This window comes from Aquarana catesbeiana, linkage group LG03 (genome assembly GCF_042186555.1).
Source record: "Aquarana catesbeiana isolate 2022-GZ linkage group LG03, ASM4218655v1, whole genome shotgun sequence".
Taxonomy (NCBI): Eukaryota; Metazoa; Chordata; class Amphibia; order Anura; family Ranidae; genus Aquarana; species Aquarana catesbeiana.
The window spans coordinates 516086090-516105463 of NC_133326.1; the positions used below are offsets into that span (position 1 = coordinate 516086090).

The window sequence follows — 19374 nt, forward strand, 5'->3', positions numbered from 1 at the left end:
CTTCACACAGCACAGAGCTGAGGCGGTCAATCAGCTGGAGATCACTTCCGTCATCTTTTTTCTCTTGGTGTCAGAAAAACTTGTCAGAAGTGATTCATGCTGATAGCAGACGAAGGGGGCAGCAGACAGAAATGACAGTGCTCCTAATAGAGACAAGTGCACACTATAGGAGGATATGCTTTGTTCATATTTAATGTCTGAGGTTTACAACCACTTTATGTCTATTCTCAACTAAAAGAAAAAGATTTGTCTGGAGTTGGGCTTTAAGAGAAATGAATACTATCTACCTACTATCTTTGACATAGGACACAGCTCTGGTCCCTCCCAAGCTAGGGTGCTCCCACATTTCATTTTACATCCTCTATTATCTAATAGGGACTCTAAGATGGTTACCGAAGATGTGCAGCCCTGGAAATTGAAGCACAGAGATCCTAAAGCTAAACCCCAGGCAAACAGCTACATTTACAGCTGAAGTAGATATAAGAGAACTGTACTACCTGCCAAAGGACTTGTATATTTCTGTGCATCCATTCCTGAGATATACACAGCTTTATCACATAGCACAGACCCGACTTTTCTCTACTGAATTTAAGCAACACAGCTAGGTCACCACCCTACTTCCAGCCTGTGCCTAGACAGTGAAGGAGCAGCAACAAACTGATGAGGTCATGTGAATGTAGTATGCCCCTCCCTCTCCCAGTATGAGTGCTGCGGTACAGGGGACAACAGGAGTTTGACGTAAAATTGGGTTATTTATAATGGTTGTTTAAAAATACATATAATCATTTTTGAATAAATACATAACAGAATTCAATGCTTTGTTTTATAGCTGCCCTAAATTCAGTTTTAATCCCAGAGATGTAAGGAACTGTTAAGTGATTTCATTTTCCAGCATCCACTCAAACCTGAAATATGTGTTTTAACTGGACTGACCCTTTAACTGCTGACAGCTTATGGCTCTGCTAGGTTGCCTGTATTATGCCGTATTATGAATATTATCGTTTCCTGCCCTACCTGAAACGACTGTAAACAGAATTGACATTTACCTAAACAATCCATCTTGATCTCCTGACCTGCCATTTTCACAGCACTAACTAGTTTATAGTTTGTTCAGTGCACATTACCTAAGCACAACTGGGACAGCCATTTAGTGCAATATTAACATCACTGACACAAGAGATACAGCGTAGCTGCCTTTAGTATGTGTAGGTGATGGTCGAAATCTTGGCTGGAAATTCTTCATTATTTACTGATGTCTGGTGTTACACATCTGTTCCAGACTTTCCATTCAAGACACGTGAGTTGTCCTGCTTAATTCCCGATATGGAATCACACACTCATTTGCCTCTGTGGTGTCAGTCCTAAGGTGTCACTTGGCAGTTTGCCGTGTCCTACTTGGAGGAAGGGGAGGTGGCACTCTTTTGGGGGGTTGCAAAACCTGCAATATAAAAAGATTAATAACTTTAATACTTTAAAAAAAAAAAATTACATAACAAAATTGTTTGCATGTAAACAACCTATTATGAAAAGTTTAAAGTGGACCTAAACTCAATTTTTTTTTAATTTGCTATGTTTTAAAGAACAGCTAGAAATGTAAATTGTGCTTGAGCAACCTGAAAAATTTATCCTTTGTCTGGAATTCCTCCTGAGAAATATCTGTGTTTTCCTTGTATTTGAGGGTGCCAATGTACTCCTTATGACTACAATAGCCTTTCTCAACCTTTTTTAAAGTAAAAAAAAAAAAACACTTTTTTTGCAGGTAAAAAAAATATGTATTTATTATTTTTTCTAAGCTGCCTGCAGGGCATTGCATCCACATTCAGCAGATCGTGGGTGCAATCTCAGCCTCCTGCATACTCTCAGCATAGCTGGCTTCTCGTACCTCATATGAGCAAGCAGTTACTTGATAGCAGGAAGATCAATGGACTAGAAGAGCACTCACCAGCGCCACTGCAGTTCATTGAAAACTACAAGCTATCAGCTGCCATGGCTGATGGTACCTGTAGGCATTCATTACCAGGAAACTAAGTAAATGACTCAGCTGTGTGGGGCTCTGCGCTGTTCTCAAAATGTTATCAGCGGGTGCAGGGAGAGGATCCCCTGCCCGCTGTCACAGGGAGGGGAGAGGCTGCAGATTCTGGAACATGTTACAAGGGGTGGAACACGGAGGAACCCTTAAAATAACTCTCTGGTCTCCTGGAACCCCTGCTAATAACGATTATATCTACAGCTCATGGTACATAAAGCTGGCCATAGACGGTTCGAATCTCGGCTGGTTCAGCAGGGACTGGCCAAGATTCGAACCATGTATGGGCAGGCTGAATGTACCCAAGTTGATCAGCTGTCCTATAGATCAGCTTTACCTTCGGAGGTTGTTGAGGTGGAGGAGGTGGTGCTGGCCTGCACGGTGGAGCCATTCTTACTGGAGATGCAGTTTTTGTTACTTCACCTTCCAGCTGTCGGCTTTGAGGATGATGACTGGATGAAGGCCTTTGATCTGCTGTCCTGTGGTTGGACTGTAAACTGACTGGGCTTTTTGAGCCCTGTAGAGAGACCATAAAAATCAGATCAGTTCTTTGTTATCAGTAACATTCACTAGCATCCTTTAAACTGTACAAAAGAATGAACTAATCTCTTTGAACGGCCCTATTAAACAACAAATGTCTTTGTTCATTGAAGGTTCTTTTATGCAATTAATGGTGCCACAAAAAGTTTTCAAGTTAATTAGAGCTTCAGCAGTCTAATCAATCATACTAATCTTTTTTTTTAGATTTGATCTGAAATTTTAATAATAGTTTGGATTATTTTAGGTCATTAATGCCACATAAATTTGCTGTTTACTTCATCCAATTTAAAAGTGACTAGGTGATCAATTTTAGTCGTATTACTGTATACTCTATAATTGATCAAAGACCTTCATTATTAAGAAGAAAACTGATCAATGAAATAATTGGAAAAATGTGCTTTCTCTTTCTCATAAAAATGCTATATACCCATGAAAACTTGTCAGATTACTTCCACTTATATAGTGGTAATTGTTTAAACTGCCACGCTAAAATATGATACTATGCAGGGTGACTCGATTAAAGTGCAATATAACATATAATATAAAAAAATAAAAAATAAAACGCATGTGCATATGGAAGTGAAAAAGAGTCCACATTAGGGCTTCCAAAACACTGCAATGCAGAAAGGGGGTGTTCAATCCACCTTGACAATCACCACGCGAGCCTTCACCTACCACAATCAATGGAATCTTAGCAGATCATGAGGACTCCATATATGACAATCTTATCAAGCAAAATTCTACATAAAATCAAAATGGGAGAATCCACATAGTGTAAAACTGTCTAAAAGGTTTTATTGCACTTCAAAGTATGAATACTACTCACATGGATAAAAACAATACACACTTTGTATGTATACAATCCCAAGATGCATGATAGAGGTTCCAAACAATGCTTCACAAAAATTACCGGTCCAAGTAGGTGTGGGGATGTCACGTGCGTTAACCACATTTCGTCAAATGTGACATCATTGGGGGCCTAAACGTTTATGCCCCCATTTTGATTCTATGTGGAATTTCGTGCATGTATGGTTGCCATTGATTGGATTCGTGAGATATGCTGCTGAACTCCAGTCAAACAATATGAACCAGATTTCTGCTTGATGGGATTGTCATATATATGCTGATTTGCCTCTGTAGTGAAGTCCTCATGTTCTGATAACAGTCCATTGCTTGTGATTGGTGAAGGCTCACATGGTGATAAAGTGGATTGAACACCCCCTTTTCTGCAAAGTGTCACTGCAGTGTTTTGGAAGACCTAATCTGGACTTTTTTTTTCATTTACATATGCACATGCATTTTTTTAAATATTTTATATGTTATGTTTCACTTTAATTGAGTCACCCTGCATATTATCACATTTTAGCACGGCAATTTACACAATTACCACTGTTGAATAATTTGTCTGACTATTTTTTGCCAGCAGCTTTTTTCTGTTTATATACCTGCCAGCGCGTGTTTTCTATTATTGTTTTACTTCCACTTATATGTGCAAAAAAATAAACTGAAACATCAAGAATGTCCATACATGTTATTTTGTAATTTGATAGGCACATGAAACAACCATATTATCAAACAATCAGATTGAAACATATAAGGGTCTCCTCAAGACAACCTAAAATTTAGGCAAACCTCAAACTTTTTTTTCTTAGTTTTGGATAGCGTGAGGAAGGGTTGGAACCCCTGTCAGGTGTTTACTGTTATGTGGGGCTCTGTTAGGTAGATTTATCATCACTCCTCTAGGCCTCTGCCACTACGATTAAGTCCTGAAAAGGGTGAAACAAGTCTGAGGAGTGCTCTACAGGTGGAGAACAGGAGTTGACATCTTTTACCCATTTCATTCACATTTATGCAACAAGGAATCTGTGTCTGTGTGCACCAGTTTATTTACATGCTGATCTGACTAATACAGGTTTGGGGGTATTTGAGTGGTACTATTTTCATTGTTTTGGGCTACCTGGTGGAAGTGTTATTGGCGATGTTTACCAAGGTATCTTGTGGATACTTCTACCTGACTAACCTTCCTCCTACCGCACCAAATTTATGAAAGCAACGCAAAATGATCTGGAACCTTACCATGGATGTCTGTTGTCTGTGTCTAGAGGTAGCATCGATTTTGCATTTATCACTGCTGTCACTGTCCAAAAAAGAAAATAGAGTGAGTTTATGCCTCCCGTGTTTGCCATCAGTGACCAAAACCCAAGCCTGTCAGGTACTGCTACCAAGTGATTGTTTCCACAACCCCATCCAGTGGATTGGACAATGATGAAGCAACACCAAACCAATGTGGTCAGCACATTGCTCTCTCCTTCTGCCACCAAGGGTTACGCTTAAAAAGCTGAGCAATGCTGCTGAACCTGAGTGTCTCACCTGCTGAACCTGAGTGTCTCAGTGTCTGCCACTCCCTCCAAGAAATACAGAAATAAATATTAAAAAAAAGCTTCAGATACTTATACTAGCTAAATTCAAAACATACATTTAATGATTAAATTTCTAATGAATACACAGCTGAATAATGTCTTTTTATACCCAGAGTTGAGTTTTAAATAGTCTTACCTAATGTGTTGCTCACTGCATATTGTATATCCAGTCACTGTGTCAGGAGTATAAGCAAGCAGTATGTAGGCACCAGCAAACAATACAGAATAAAGGTTCATTTACCTTGTGTGCATGTAGCCAGCTGCAGGACTAGTTTCTGGTTTGTGGAATCTACTCAGACACCTGCGTCTATATAGGTATACGGATGCAATGACGGCTATTCCAGCTAGCAATAAAATGGAGAGAAATACCCAAAGCACCACAGACTTTGAACCTAGAAAGAAGAAGAGATGTAATAAATGTGGATTAGTGTGCAAAAGTCTTGTTGGAATGTTCTGCTCTTTGGTGCCACCAAAGACACTTGATTCCATCCACACTAAATCCAGCCTCCTACCAATGTATCTAGAATTTTAAAAGTTAGAACCTGGTGAAACAGTGCACTAATATGGATTCTTCAAAGTCCACTGAATAGCCAACAGCCAGGGGCAAAAGTGAAAATCTTTTCTCAAGCATTAGAGAGTGCCACCTGAGACAAGTTCTACTTTGCCTAACTGTAGGAGTGACTTTCAATTCTGGGAACAGTACCATCTGCCATCCATATGGAAAACAGAACACTCACCCTCAGTAGGTACCGGTCCACTGTCTACGCTGCCACCATTTCCTGTCTGGTTACAATACGGAGGCTTCCACCCAGGAGCACAGTGACAGTTCTGGTTATTATTGCAAACCTATTAAATAGAGAAGTAATTATAGTTTAGAGAAAATGAAACGTATTTGAACGGGACTTTTCCCTAGAGGGTACAATTATTTGATTCTAAAGGGACGGTAAAAAAAAAAAAAAAAAAAAGGAATATATGATCTGCCGTCCCTGACTTGCTTTTTAAAAGGGACAAGCTCCAAGGGCCATCACCTTTAGTTGTCAATGACCCAATACAACCATGCAACTAATGACACGTATAAGGACACCTGACTAGTAGGGTGTAGGTCCTCGGGCTTGCCCTGAAAGTCTTGGAGGTGAGGGCACGTGGCCTTTTGCGCTTGATCTCCCTCTCCCATGGGGTCTCCCTTCAGGGGAGTCCCACCTAGTACTTGGGTAGGCCTTGCTAAAACAGGCCTCCCGAAGAAATGGGTCCGTCTGGTCTCAGCTGATTGGACCACTCAGTCCCTCTCAGGAGCCTTGCACCCAGGTGGATCAGGACCAGGGTCTCTTCTCTTTGGTGGAAGACATAGGTGTGCCCAGCCTATTGCATTAGGGTGTGCACCCCAAATCTATTAAAACATGGACGGTGTTAGTAGGCAGTGGACTTTTCTGTAGGGCCAAGGTTGGTGTCAGTAGGGCAGTGGACAGTGTAAGTAGTTTTTTATTTCTATTTTATTTTTTTTACAACTTTTTAGGAGCCCCATTGGGGGGCTTTGGTGAAATATCAACAGGGGGAATCTGCACCGCACAAGGTGATTAGGGTGTGCCCAGGCAAACCCGGCACACCCCCTGCACACATATGGTGGAAGACCACGTGTACGCCCTGTGCACTTTTTCGTGTGCTTCAGTTGTTTTTTTTATGCACCTGGTGTTTAGCTTTGTGTGTTTTCACTGCTGGGTTAATGCTTGCTTAAGGAGTGAAGGAAGGATTAAGATGACAATCACAGACCTTCTACCTTCAAAAAAATAAAAAAGGAATCAGTGGCAGCCCTCGTGTTTCTGTCCTGACAGGTAAAAATATTGTAAAGCGCTGCACTTTTAGCACTGTTGGCACTATATATATCCTATATTATAATAATAATAATAAAAAATAGTACAGCAAAAATCAGACATAATATTTATATTTGTCCACAGGGTGGCAGCAAAAGAGGTTTTAAACATTTATGTCATTCTCCTAATAAACTTCAAAGGTACATAGTTAGTCCGGTTGAAAAAAGACCATCTAGTTCAACCAATACAATATATTTTTTAAAAAATCATACAATCCCATATACACAATCCCATACCCACAGTTGATCCGGAGAAAGGCAAAAACCCCCAGCAAAGCATGACCCAATTTGCTACAGCAGGGGAAAAAATTCCTTCCTGATCCCCCAAGAGACAATCGGATATTCCCTGGATCAACTTTACCTATAAATGTTAGTATCAAGTTATATTATGAACATTTAGGAAAAAATCCAGGCTTTTCTTAACCGCTTGTGACCAGCTGTCGCAGTTTTACTGCGGGAGAACGGCACGGCTGGGCGAAACAAAGTTACCTTGCGTCGATTTCACTTTTGGCCACTAGGGGCGCGCGTGCCCTCAGCGTGTGCACAGACCTGATGCGAGTGCCTGGCGGGCGCAATGACCGCCGGTCTCCCGCGTTTGCCCGTGACAGAGCGAGAACTGGGATCTGTGTGTGTAAACACACAGATCCCAGTTCTCTCAGGGGAGTAGAGACAGATTGTGTGTTCATACTATAAACACCAATCTCTCTCTCCTCCTAGACAGTCCCATCCCCCCTTCAATTAGAACACACCTAGGGAACACAGTTAACCCCTTGATCGCCCCCTAGTGTTAATCCCTTCACTGCCAGTGACATTTATACAGTAATCAGTGCATTTTTATAGCCTATTGTCAATAGTCCCAAAAATGTGTCAAAAGTGTCCGATGTGTACGCCGCAATATCGCAGTCCCAATAAAAATCACAAATCGCCGCCATTACTAGTAAAAAAAATAAAATAATAAAAATGCCATAAATCTATCCCCTATTTTGTAGACGCTATAACTCTTGCACAAACCAATCAATATACGCTTATTGCGATTTTTTTACCAAAAATATGTAGAAGAATACATATCAGCCTAAACTGAGGCAAAAAAAATGTTTTTTTTTTAATAAAAAATGTGGGATATTTCTTATAGCAAAAAGTAAAAAAGATAGTGTTTTTTCAAAATTGTCCCTCTTTTGTGTATAGCGCAAAAAATAAAAAACGCATAGGCGATCAAATACCACCAAAAGAAAGCTCTATGTGTGCGGAAAAAAAGGACGTCAATTTTGTTTGGGTACAGCGTCGCACGACCACGCAATTTTCAGTTAAAGCGACGCAGTGCCGTGTCGCAAAAAATAGCCTGGTCATTGAGCAGCCAAATCTTCAAGGGCTGAAGTGGTTAAAGCAATCTTGTGAGCAATCTTGTGAGCTGGCCAGAACCACCTCTTGTGGGAGTCTATTCCACATTTTCACAGCTCTAACTTAAAATTCCATATTTGGAGATGAAATCTCTTTTCTTCTAGATGTAAAGAGTCTCCCCTTGTCCTCTGTGATGACCTTAAAGTGAATGACTCAATACCATGTACACTACACCCTGTTCCAAATTATTATGCAAATTCTATTTCAGTGTCACAAAGATTAAATATTTTGTTTTTCAGTTTAACTCATGGATGGCATTGTGTCTCAGGGTCGGTTCACACATGGGCAACACGACTTTAGCGCGACTTTGTACCGCGACTTCAACGCGGCTTCAGCGCGACTTTAGCGCGACTTCAGCGCGACTTCAGCGCGACTTCGGCAAATTACGAGGCGACTTGAAGTCGCCTCCATGACAGGCGACTTCGCCTGTGGCCAATCACCTCTCTGGGAGGGAGGGGGGGAGGGAGGGGTTTTCTCTGCAAAGTCGCTTGACTTTACAGAGAGATCCGACTTGCAGGCGACTTACATTGAGTTGAATGGGTACAAGTCGCCTACAAGTCGGATAGAAGTAGTACAGGAGTCTTTTCTGAAGTCGGAGCGACTTCAGTAGTGTCAATTAAGACGCTCCCATTGCCTACCATGTTAACCTAAATGCAAAGCGACTTGGGGCGACTTGGGGCGACTTGAGGGCGTACAAGTCGGATCCCAAGTCGCCCCAGTGTGAACCGACCCTCAGGGCTCTTTTGATCACTGAAAACAATCTCGGATATCTGTGATAATTAGATTGCCAGGTGAGCCCAATTAAAAGGTAAAACTACTAAAGGAGGGTGTTCCACATTATTAAGCAGAGTACCATTTTCAAGTAATATGGGGAAGAAAAAGGATCTCTCTGCTGCCGAAAAGAGTGAAATCGTTCAATGCCTTGGACGACGTATGAAAACATTCGATATTTCACGAAAATGTAAGCGTGATCTTCGCACTATTAAGAGATTTGTGGCTGATTCAGAGCACAGATGTGTTTCGTGCAGATAAAGGCACATTGAGGAAGATTTCTGCCAGATCCATGCATCGGATCAAGAGAGCAGCTCCTAAAACACCATTACATAGTAGTAAACAGATATTTGAAGCTGCTGGTGCCTCTGGAGTCCCACGGACATCAAGGTGTAGAGTCCTCCAGAATCTTGCAACTGTGCATAAATCTTCCATTCAGCCACCACTAACCAATGCTCACAAGCAGAAACCGCTGCACTGGGCAGACAAATACACAAATAGCAATTTTCAAACAGTCCTGTTCAATGATGAGTTCCGTACAACCCTGGATGGTACAGATGGATGGAGTATTGGATGGTTGGTGGATGGCCACCCTGTTCCAGCAAGGCTGCAACATCAGCAAGGTGGTGGTGGAGTCATGTTTTGGGCCAGAATCATGGGAAGAGAGCTGGTCGGCCCCTTTAGGGTCCCCGAAGGTGTAAAGATGACCTCTGCAAAGTATGTGGAGTTCCTGACTGACCACACTTCCTTCCCTCGTACAGAAGGAAGAACTATGCTTTCCGTAATAATATCATCTTCATGCATGACAATGCACCATCTCATGCTGCAAAGAATACCTCTGAATCAATGGTTGCTATGGGGATAAAAGGAGAGAAAGTCATGGTGTGGCCTCCATCCTCCCCTGGTCTCAGTTCTATTGAGAACCTTTGGAGCATCCTCAAGCAAAAGATCTTTGAGGGTGGGAGGCAGTTTACATCCAAACAGCAGCTCTGGGAGGCTATTTTAACATATTACAAACAAATTCAAGCAGAAACTGTTCAAAAACTCACAAGTTCAATGGATGCAAGACTTGTGAAGCTGCTATCAAATAAGGGGTGACCTGTTAAAATGTTTAAAAAGTTAAAATGTTGTTCAAAGTTTGATTGAAATAGCTCAAAAAATTACAATTTTAAGTTCTTTACAACCTATAAAGTGTTTTTAAACTTACTGTGCGTAATAATTTGGAACAGTGCGTTGTAAGTTTTTTATTTAAAAAAAAAAAAAAAAACTGTTATCATTAGGAGGTTTGTTCAATAAAATTTGAATTGTACTCTTAATAGTTGATAACATGAGGATTATGCTGACTGTTGTTTACATCAATTATTTAGGTAAATGAGAAAAATATCATTGGCATAATAATTTGGAACAGGGTGTATATGGTCCCCTTGTGTATTTGTACATGTTGATCATATCCCCGTTTAATCTCCTCTTCTCAAGAAAGAATACATTCAGTTCCTCTAATCTTTCCTTGTAGCTGAGTTCCTCCATGCCTCCTATCAGTTTGGCTGCCCTTCTCTGCACTTTCTCCAGTTTCCCAATATCCTTTTTGTGAACTGGTGCCCAAAACTGAACTGCATATTCCAGATGAGGTCTTACTAATTATTTGTATAAGGGCAGAATTCTCTCTCTCTCTCTCTCTGGAGTCCATACCTCTCTTAATACAAGAAAGGACTTTGGAAACCGCAGCTTGGCCTTGCATGCTATTATTAAGCTTATGATCTATCAGAACACACCTCATACACCAGAAGGCTTGGATCGCAGCACGAGGCTTGGATCGCAAAACGCAGTGGCGCTGAGCTATGATGTCATGATGAGCTATGATGCTCGGCGCCACTGTGTTTTGCGATCCAAGCCTCGTTCTGGCTCCGATCACACGGCCGTGCTTTACTTCCATCACGGACGCCGGACGAGACCCTGGGATACACCGCTACACATGTGAGAACCAGCTTGGATGCCCTCACCTTCCTTCCTCTGGAACCCACACCACCCTAGACGGCTCCTCTGCTCTCCTGTACTTGGTGTGCTTTTGGACTACAACATCGGCTTATTGCAGCTCATCTTCAGTTCATGAGAGGTGATGTCAGTGCATCTGGACTCGTTGCCACCTGTAGTCCTCCGCTCCTTCTCGTGTATGAGATGTACCTGAAATCTACACTTCAGTCCTACATGTGAGTGGTTATTGTTTTTAATAATAAATTTAATTTGATACATACTCAGTGGCGCCCCTCTTCCTTGTTTTTCTCTAGTACATTGGACCTGGCTTTTGGTTCTTTCTGGCGGCTGCCTTGAATGACTCTTTGCTCCACTCATATATATGCCATATATATGTTTGTATGGATCCTGCCCCTGTGTACATAGGCAATGTTATATAAGGTATTTTGTATTGCGCCTTCTTTTACTTGTCTTATCAGAACACACGGATCCTTCTCCACCACTGACTCCCCCAGTTGTACTCCCCCTAGTATGTATGATGCATGCATAGTCTTAGCCCCAAGTGCATAACTTTACATTTATCAACATTAAACCTCATTTGCCACATAGTTACCCAAAGTTCCTCTGGAAATACTGTTGATTACTGTCTACTGTCTGTGATACTTTTTTTTATTTTTTTAAATTCCACTAACAGTTACATTCTCAAGACCAGCTATCATGACCTAACCCCTTCTTCTAATTCCCAAGCAGTACTCCTCCAGGAAATTCTACCTGAAAGAGGTCCAAACATGGCTATAGAAAGGCTTAGAATCCATCATGCTGGAATCTGCAGCCAGGCAAATGGAAGCTGGGGCAAAACATGGGGCTAAGCTACACAGGCAATAATATGTTTCTGGAGTGATTTAAAAGAGAAGTATGGATTTTCTTTTTATTTAACCACTTTCCACCAAATAGGACGTCCTGGACTTTGAGGATATCTGAAAGATTCAGATATCAACTTTTTTGGCGGGAGATTCTCTGCACCGTAAGAACAACCATAGCTGCAGTTCTGCCGCTTGATTGTTCCTCCAGGCAGCACTGAGGGGAACCCTTACGCCACCCTCTGTGCCTCTATCGGCTCGCCTGTGCAATTGGTGAGCCAGAAAATGAATCGGCCACCGCCGGAAGTTGAGCATAGATGACTGGGGACCAGATGGTCCCCAGTCATCTCTATGACTTTCGGAGGCCCCGACATGATGCTATGACGTCACGCCTTGGCCAGTGGAAGTAAACATTGCCGGGGACGCGGCTGGAAAGGCCGAGACCGTTTATTTTTTGATCTCTGTCTTTTCAGCCATAAAGAGGACCCGTCACGCACTATTCCTATTACAAGGGATGTTTACATTCCTTGTAATAGGAATGAAAGTGATACCATTTTTTTAAAGAGAAAGTGTAAAATATAAAAATAAACAATAAAAAAAAATTGAAAGTGTCCCCCCGCCCCCATCACTGCGTGCTCGTGAATGCATACGCAAGTCGCGCTCACAAATGTAAACGACGTTCAAATCACATATGTAAAGTATTGCAAGAGCAACAATTCTAGCCCAAGACCTCCTCTGTAACTGTAAACTGGTAACCTGTAAAAAAGTTTAAAGCGTTGCCTATGGAGATTTTTAAATACCAAAGTTTGGCGCCATTCCACAAGTGTGCGCAATTTTAAAGCGTGACATGTTAGGTATCTATTTACTCGGCGTAAGTTCATCTTTCACAATATACAAAAAAATTGGGCTGTTTCAGGAAACTATTTTTCTTCTCCAAAAAAACACGTTTGAAAAATTGCTGCGCAAATACCGTATGATGTAAAAAGTTGCCACAACCGTCATTTTATTCCCTAAAGCAGAAGTGTCCAAACTTTTTTGAAAGATGGCCAGATTTGATAAAGTGAACGTGCGTGAGGGCCGACCATTTTGCCTGACATTCTTTGAACCATTACAATTCGGTCTAATGCCCTGTACACACGGTCGGATATTTTGACCGAAAATGTTAGATGGGAGCTTGTTGTTGGAAATTCCGACCGTGTGTAGGCTCCATCTGACATTTTCTATTGGAATTTCCGTCACACAAAATCTGAGATCCGGATCTCAAATTTTCTGACAACAAAATCCGTTGTCGTAAATTCCGATTGTGTGTACAAAATTCCGACGCACAAAGTTCCACGCATGCTCGGAATCAAGCAGAAGAGCCGCACTGGCTATTGAACTTCCTTTTTCTCGGCTCGTCATACGTCTTGTACGTCACTGCGTTCTTGACGTTCAGAATTTCCGACAAGATTTGTGTGAAGGTGTGTATGCAAGACAAGTTTGAGCCAACATCCGTCGGAAAAAATCCATGGATTTTGTTGTCGTAATGTCCGATCGTGTGTAAGGGGCAGAAGTGTGTTCGTCCGAGCACTAATACACTACCCAACAAGAATTCTCTTGCCTTCGTGGCTGTGTGTGAGTAAAGAGATGAGCTCGGGCGTGTTATTTGGCTATACCGTATTTATCGGCATATAACACGCACCTTCACTTTAAGAGGGAAGTTTCAGGAAAAAACTTACATTTTAAATAAAGAACTGTGAAGCAAAATAAGTGTCAGTGCCCATGAATGCAGATCCACCATTGCCATGAATGCAGACCCACGGTTGCCATGAATGCAGACTCACCATTGCCATACCTTACCATTGCCAGGAATGCAGCACACCCATTACCATGAATGTAGCCTCTCCATTGCCATCAGTGCAGCCTGATTGATGCCCCTCTGTAGCCTCGGATGGGACAGGGAGGGAGCGGGACGAGGCGCCAACAGATTACATACAGGAGAATCTGTTTTCTCGGTGGCCTCTTTAATACAAAGTCCCGCTTCCTATGATGGACAGAACAGTCATCAAATGACAGGAGACAGGACTTTCTATTACAGAGGCCACCATGCAAACAGCAAATTCACCTGTATGTACGGCACTCATCCCGCCTCCTCCCTGTCCCCTCCAAGGCAACCAGCATGTATATCTTTTGTAGCCCCCCGGCGTTCGAGGATTCCTTGGAAGCCACAAAAGATATACATGTCCAAATTACCAGGCGGGCCGCTCGCAACCGGAATGCGGGCCACGATTGGCCCACGGGCCGGACTTTGGACATGCCTGCCCACTCTGCTAAAAAAAACCTATATAATGTTTGGGGCTCTGAGTAATTTTCTAGCAAAAAAATTATGATTTTTACACGTAGGAGAGGAGCCCTAGAATAGGCCCGGTATGGAAGTGGTTAATAATTATACTTACCTAGGTGGATGCAGCATCGGGCTGATACTGCATCTGTCCCCTGGCGCCACTAAGACTGAGAACCAAGCGTTCTAACACTGCCGATTACTTGGTTGTCACAGCTCCCTGAGCAGAGAGCCGCTGACTAAGTTGGAGTCTCTGCTCTGCCCCCCCCCCCCCCCCGCGCTCACTGGAGCGCTGGGCTGTGGAGGGGGCAGGAGTGGCTCAGGCTCTTAGCGCCTCGCAATTGTCATTCAAAGTGTGACAGCGCTAAAAGCTGGAAATTGGTCTGGGTAGCAAGGGGGTGAAAGTGCCCAATGCTGTATGAAAATGCTTTATGCTGTAGAGAAGCTAATTGCTAGAAAGTGTTCGGTGAGCTTCGTGAGATGCGATATGTACACTAATTTAAAATACAGACTTCTACAGATCAAGGCTACCTGCAGATTGCTTGATAAGTTGATAATATCCTGAAACCTAGTTCCTCTTCTACACCTGTTACCATTCCCCTAGTCCAATTTCATTTTGGATACAGCAAGGGAGGGTTAAAACCTTTGTCAGATTTTTTTCACCACCTGTGTCCCATTTCAGAGATTTCCCTTCACTTCCTGTCCCATAGACAATCAGGAAGTTAGAGAAATCCCTGTATATTAAGGGAATTTCTTGGGGACCCCCATGTCACCAAAACTTGTGTTCCTATTGGAAGACCTCCCCTCTATTACTTTTCTGGGAACAACCCAAAATGTGGGACTTTCATTTTCAATGATAATGGTAAACAGGAGGGTGATGCGATACGGATTACAGGCAGGACTGTTTACATGTGACCAGCTATGATTAGATCACATGATAAAGGGCCGGTGTGATTGAGGCCCGTTACCCCGATCTGTGATCCGCTGTGTCCAAGGGACACAGCGATCACAGACACTACTGAATTGCGCGCCCCACGGACGCCCTCCCAGAATTGGAGAGCCGCGCTGTAGATGTATATCGCTATAGCGCGGTGGCCAAGTGGTTAAACTAGATTTCTCGAGTTTATGGAGCTGCAAGTGAATTAAAAAATAAAGAAGTTAAACCCCAGGAATTAAACAAAATCTACCCTTGTAGTACCCCACCCATAATCCCCTTGCAAGGGTTAATTGCTCATTTACTGCAGGGATGAGGTGTAATACTTACCTTATCCCCCAGTCTGGCAGGATCCAAAGCTCTTCTCTTCTACCCAAAGCTCCAGGCTGTTGGTGGTCCCTCTGCATCATCACCTGCATTGTATGTGGCTGAGAGCACATTAGAAAAGCAGCAGTGATGGACTGGTTGCATGGATAGAGGAAGCTAGCTGGAGCCAGAAATAAGGTATTACAACTTACCGCTGCAACGCTAAACTGTACAAACATTTACTCCTTTGCAGTATGAGGGGGATGTTCACTGTTTAAAATGTCACTTTCTGCCTGGAACACCCTGTTATACTGTTACATTTTTGGATTCCAAGTGAGTTCAGGCTAGACTCTCACCCCTTTTCCATTGCACTTCTTCGTACACTCATCCACTTGAAGGAAGGAAGTATTTCGACACTGTCCCTCAAAGCAAATCTGGAGAAAGCAAGTAAATACGAATGCATTCAGGTACAGAACATAAATGGCTAAACACTCTGGCTTGTGTTCCATAAGGCAAACAGCAATGTGTAAAATTTACTAACAGATAGCATCTTTCATCTGTGATTTTTTAAGCCTACTAAAATATGATTGGTTGCTATTGTTTACTATACCTAACTGAACTTGTACAATGTTGATTGTATCTAAACACATAAACAAAAATGTAATATATTGCAGCCTACCAGTCGTTAGTGGTGGGTGCAATATTTTTTTTCGGGGGGGGGGGTTCTCTTTATTTTCACTTGGTGATCCTACCAGTAACACAATTCCTTTCCTAGGGTGACAACGATCACTCATTGTACTTCAGGAGGGAGCAGCATTGTCACCCTAGGACAGGAAGTATGCTAGAACTACAGAACACCTCCCCTGCCCTAATCTAACCAAATGGGGAGGTGTTCTGTAGTCCAGAAGAGTAACTGCCCAGAGTTTAAAACACTGTCTGTGTTGGATTGCAGTGCAGCAGCATAGTGTTGTCAGCTATTTTGAGCAAGTTAGGAGTTTACTGGATTTCTGGAAGATTAACAGGTATGTATTTTTATTTAGGTAAATGAGGACAACACTGTCTCAAAAACAACAGCATGAACATCAGTTACAAAGAATATTGATATGGATCAAAGTAACAAGGTTTCATACATCGGTACATAAGATACAGAGTCAGCGCTTGGATAGTATCAACTAAAGAAATAAATCATAACAACATGGTAAGGAATACTTGAGCAACCGAAGGATGGACTGCCATGTTCAGTTCAGACCGTTTTTATTTTTCCTTCATAAAATGTTTGTAGGAATTGGACAGTATCCGGGATGAATTCCCAGGACAGACCATAAGGAACAAAGAGTAGAGAGAAAGGAGAAAACTTGCGGGTTCCCACCTGGAGGAGGGGCCAGGGAATTTGAGGTGCTTGGCCAATTTAGTATCACGGGGTAAAGGGGAAAAAAGGAGGGGGGTCCCCCCTTCCATATCACTATCTAAGATTCTTCATGTGTACAAGCATAGAAAAGATTGTTGGTATTGGTAACTCCTCAAATGGGGACCAACATAAGATGGCAGTAGGCTTGGCTTGAAATAAGGTAGACTAAGCTCTATAACATTTGCTTGTACTGGGGGGAGCATTATTTTTTTTCCCAATAGAACCATTTTTGTTTTCATCAGACATCCTGTCTCTGAGGGCCCTAAAGTAAAGTCTTCCATCACTTGGATGTCATTCACTTGGGCAAACCATTGCTTACCGTTGGTGGGTTGGGACTTTTCCGAATACTAGGGGATAAAAGCCTGGCAGTGTCCAGTAAGGCTCCATTCACACTTGTAGCTTGACATTGGAATGCAACCTTGGTGCAACTTTGACACAACTTTGGATGAGTATGACTTGGATGCGACTTTGACCAAGGATAATGGACAACTGTTGCATGTAAAACATTCAGGTATGACTTTCATGCAAATTTTGAGGGTAACATTGAAGTCTATGGCCCCCAAGTTGCATGAAAGTCAGACCAAAGTAGTGCATGAAGTATTTTGAAGTCACTACAACTTTAAGTTGCACATATATGAATGGTTACCATTTGAAAACATGGGGTACAACTTGTCATTCAACTTTGATGTCCAAAGTCGGATGACAAGTCGTACAAGTGTGAATGGACACTAAGTGAATTGATATAGATTTCTTGCATCTCCTTGGGAATTGGGTGTGAGGTTAAGAAAAATAGCAGGTGGATTACAAAACAGGGAGAAACCCTTTAGATGCTTAATCTTTATCAGGAGAATAACAGGTATTTTATTGCAGAATTTTTAAAGAGACAAACTATGGGAATATGTGCATTTACTGAAGAGATTTTCTAAACATACTTTGCTTTAATGTTGCCCTGATATGTCAATTAAATAAGAGGATTGTGTGTAATACTAGCCAATTGCCAAAAAAGATATGCTGTAGCATAATTCTATTATATGCATAACAGAAAGGCACCTGCATTGGGTTGACATATGGGGGGTAAGTGCAGGGCTTTGAGACAGAGGCTTCCTGGAAATGTGCACTCCAAGAGAATTACAGGAATAATCTGATTGGCTGCAATGGACAATCCAATATGAGATATACTGTTTTTCAAATATTTGCATGAAGAAAGCTTTTGAAGTGTAGGCCTGACCTGGTTCTCTCCACATTTAGTTCCAGAAAGGACCAGGCCGGGATCCATCATATCTTCTTCCTCAGTGATTCTGTAAACATGGGTCCCCCTGCAGAGCACACGTCTCCCCTGTACCGTGATGGTGGTGTCTATGGCCACAGCGTTGTTTTCTATGGGTCTGGAGGAAAAGCTTAGGCACTGGATCTTCCCACACTTGAAATGCCTACAAGGAGGTTATAATAGATGTACTAAAAAAACCCATTAGATTAACCGATAAACAGTACAAAGAAAAATACCTAACTCACCCAAATTCACACTTTCGATATTCACCATTTAGGTCTCGTCCACAGTTGCCATACTGGTCACCAGCTGCATTAATCTTTTCAAAACACACATCTGGGGCAATGCTTGCGCCTGTTGAGCATACACATAGCATTTGTCATGAATTAGTTCTGTTTTTGTATATTCTGTACACATCACTACTTGTCTGTTTCTTTTCCTTCCTGTTTATCCTTGGCCCTGTTTATACCTTATGTAACCTTCCAATGCTGCTTACTGCAATAGCCAGCTATAGATGGGGGCAGTGGCGTCTTTTTTGTATCACTGTCATGTATATTGGTCAGGCAATGCACTGACACCTTCGCAGCCATTGAGCTACATGCTGGATGCTCAGTGTGCTCCTGTACCTTTAAGAAGGGGTGGGCTCCCCTTCAGTCCACATGCCCTAACCTATCCATCAGCATGCATGTGCCTCCACTGTGGGGACACTTATAAATTAGTGTTAGGTACCACAGATACCAGGGTTCCATGGCGAGGCTCTGTGGCTTACGCATGCATTTGCAAATGCATGCAGACTAAAGGCCTGCTTTTAACGCATACTGTTAGACAGGCTTACTCGGTTGTCTACAAGCTGGTCGGTAAGTAAGCTTGTTTTTTCCTTGGATTTGTCCTTGGCCCTGTTTATACCTTATGTAGCCTTCCAATGCTGCTTACTGCAATGGCCAGCTAAAGAAGGGGGCAGTGGCGTCTTTTTTGTATCACTGTTTCTTTTCCTTCCTGTTGTGACCCTAGGTCAGGCACGAGGAGAATTTCTCCTATGGGGACACAATCAGGAACTTTACTAGTAAATCAGGGCTGATTTTTTTTTTCATGTTTTTTTATGTTGTTTTTAGTTGAGGACTTCCTGTTGTGTTACTAGGGCAGGGACTGAGAGGAACTCTACTCAAATGATACATAGCCACAGCAATTTAAAGTGGTTGTAAACTCTCCCCGACAACTTTGTCCCATGTAAATCAGCATAAAAACCCTAATGAACACTGCTTGTAGATATCTCCTTACTTGCTTAG

At 42.3% G+C, this 19374-nt stretch overlaps 1 protein-coding gene across 1 annotated transcript in view; it reads right to left on the minus strand.

Annotated features, from left to right (window-relative positions):
- Positions 1-732: 732 nt before the first annotated feature.
- Positions 733-19374, minus strand: part of ADAM19 (ADAM metallopeptidase domain 19) — a 123657-nt gene continuing 105015 nt past the window's right edge. Inside the window, exons 15-22 of the mRNA XM_073621174.1 lie at positions 18334-18442; positions 18050-18251; positions 15770-15847; positions 5724-5832; positions 5228-5378; positions 4643-4703; positions 2364-2543; positions 733-1438 (exon numbers count right to left, since the gene is read on the minus strand). Coding sequence (XP_073477275.1) covers positions 1370-1438; positions 2364-2543; positions 4643-4703; positions 5228-5378; positions 5724-5832; positions 15770-15847; positions 18050-18251; positions 18334-18442 — 959 coding nt within the window. The 3' untranslated portion in view covers positions 733-1369. The remainder of the gene's footprint in view (positions 1439-2363; positions 2544-4642; positions 4704-5227; positions 5379-5723; positions 5833-15769; positions 15848-18049; positions 18252-18333; positions 18443-19374) is intronic.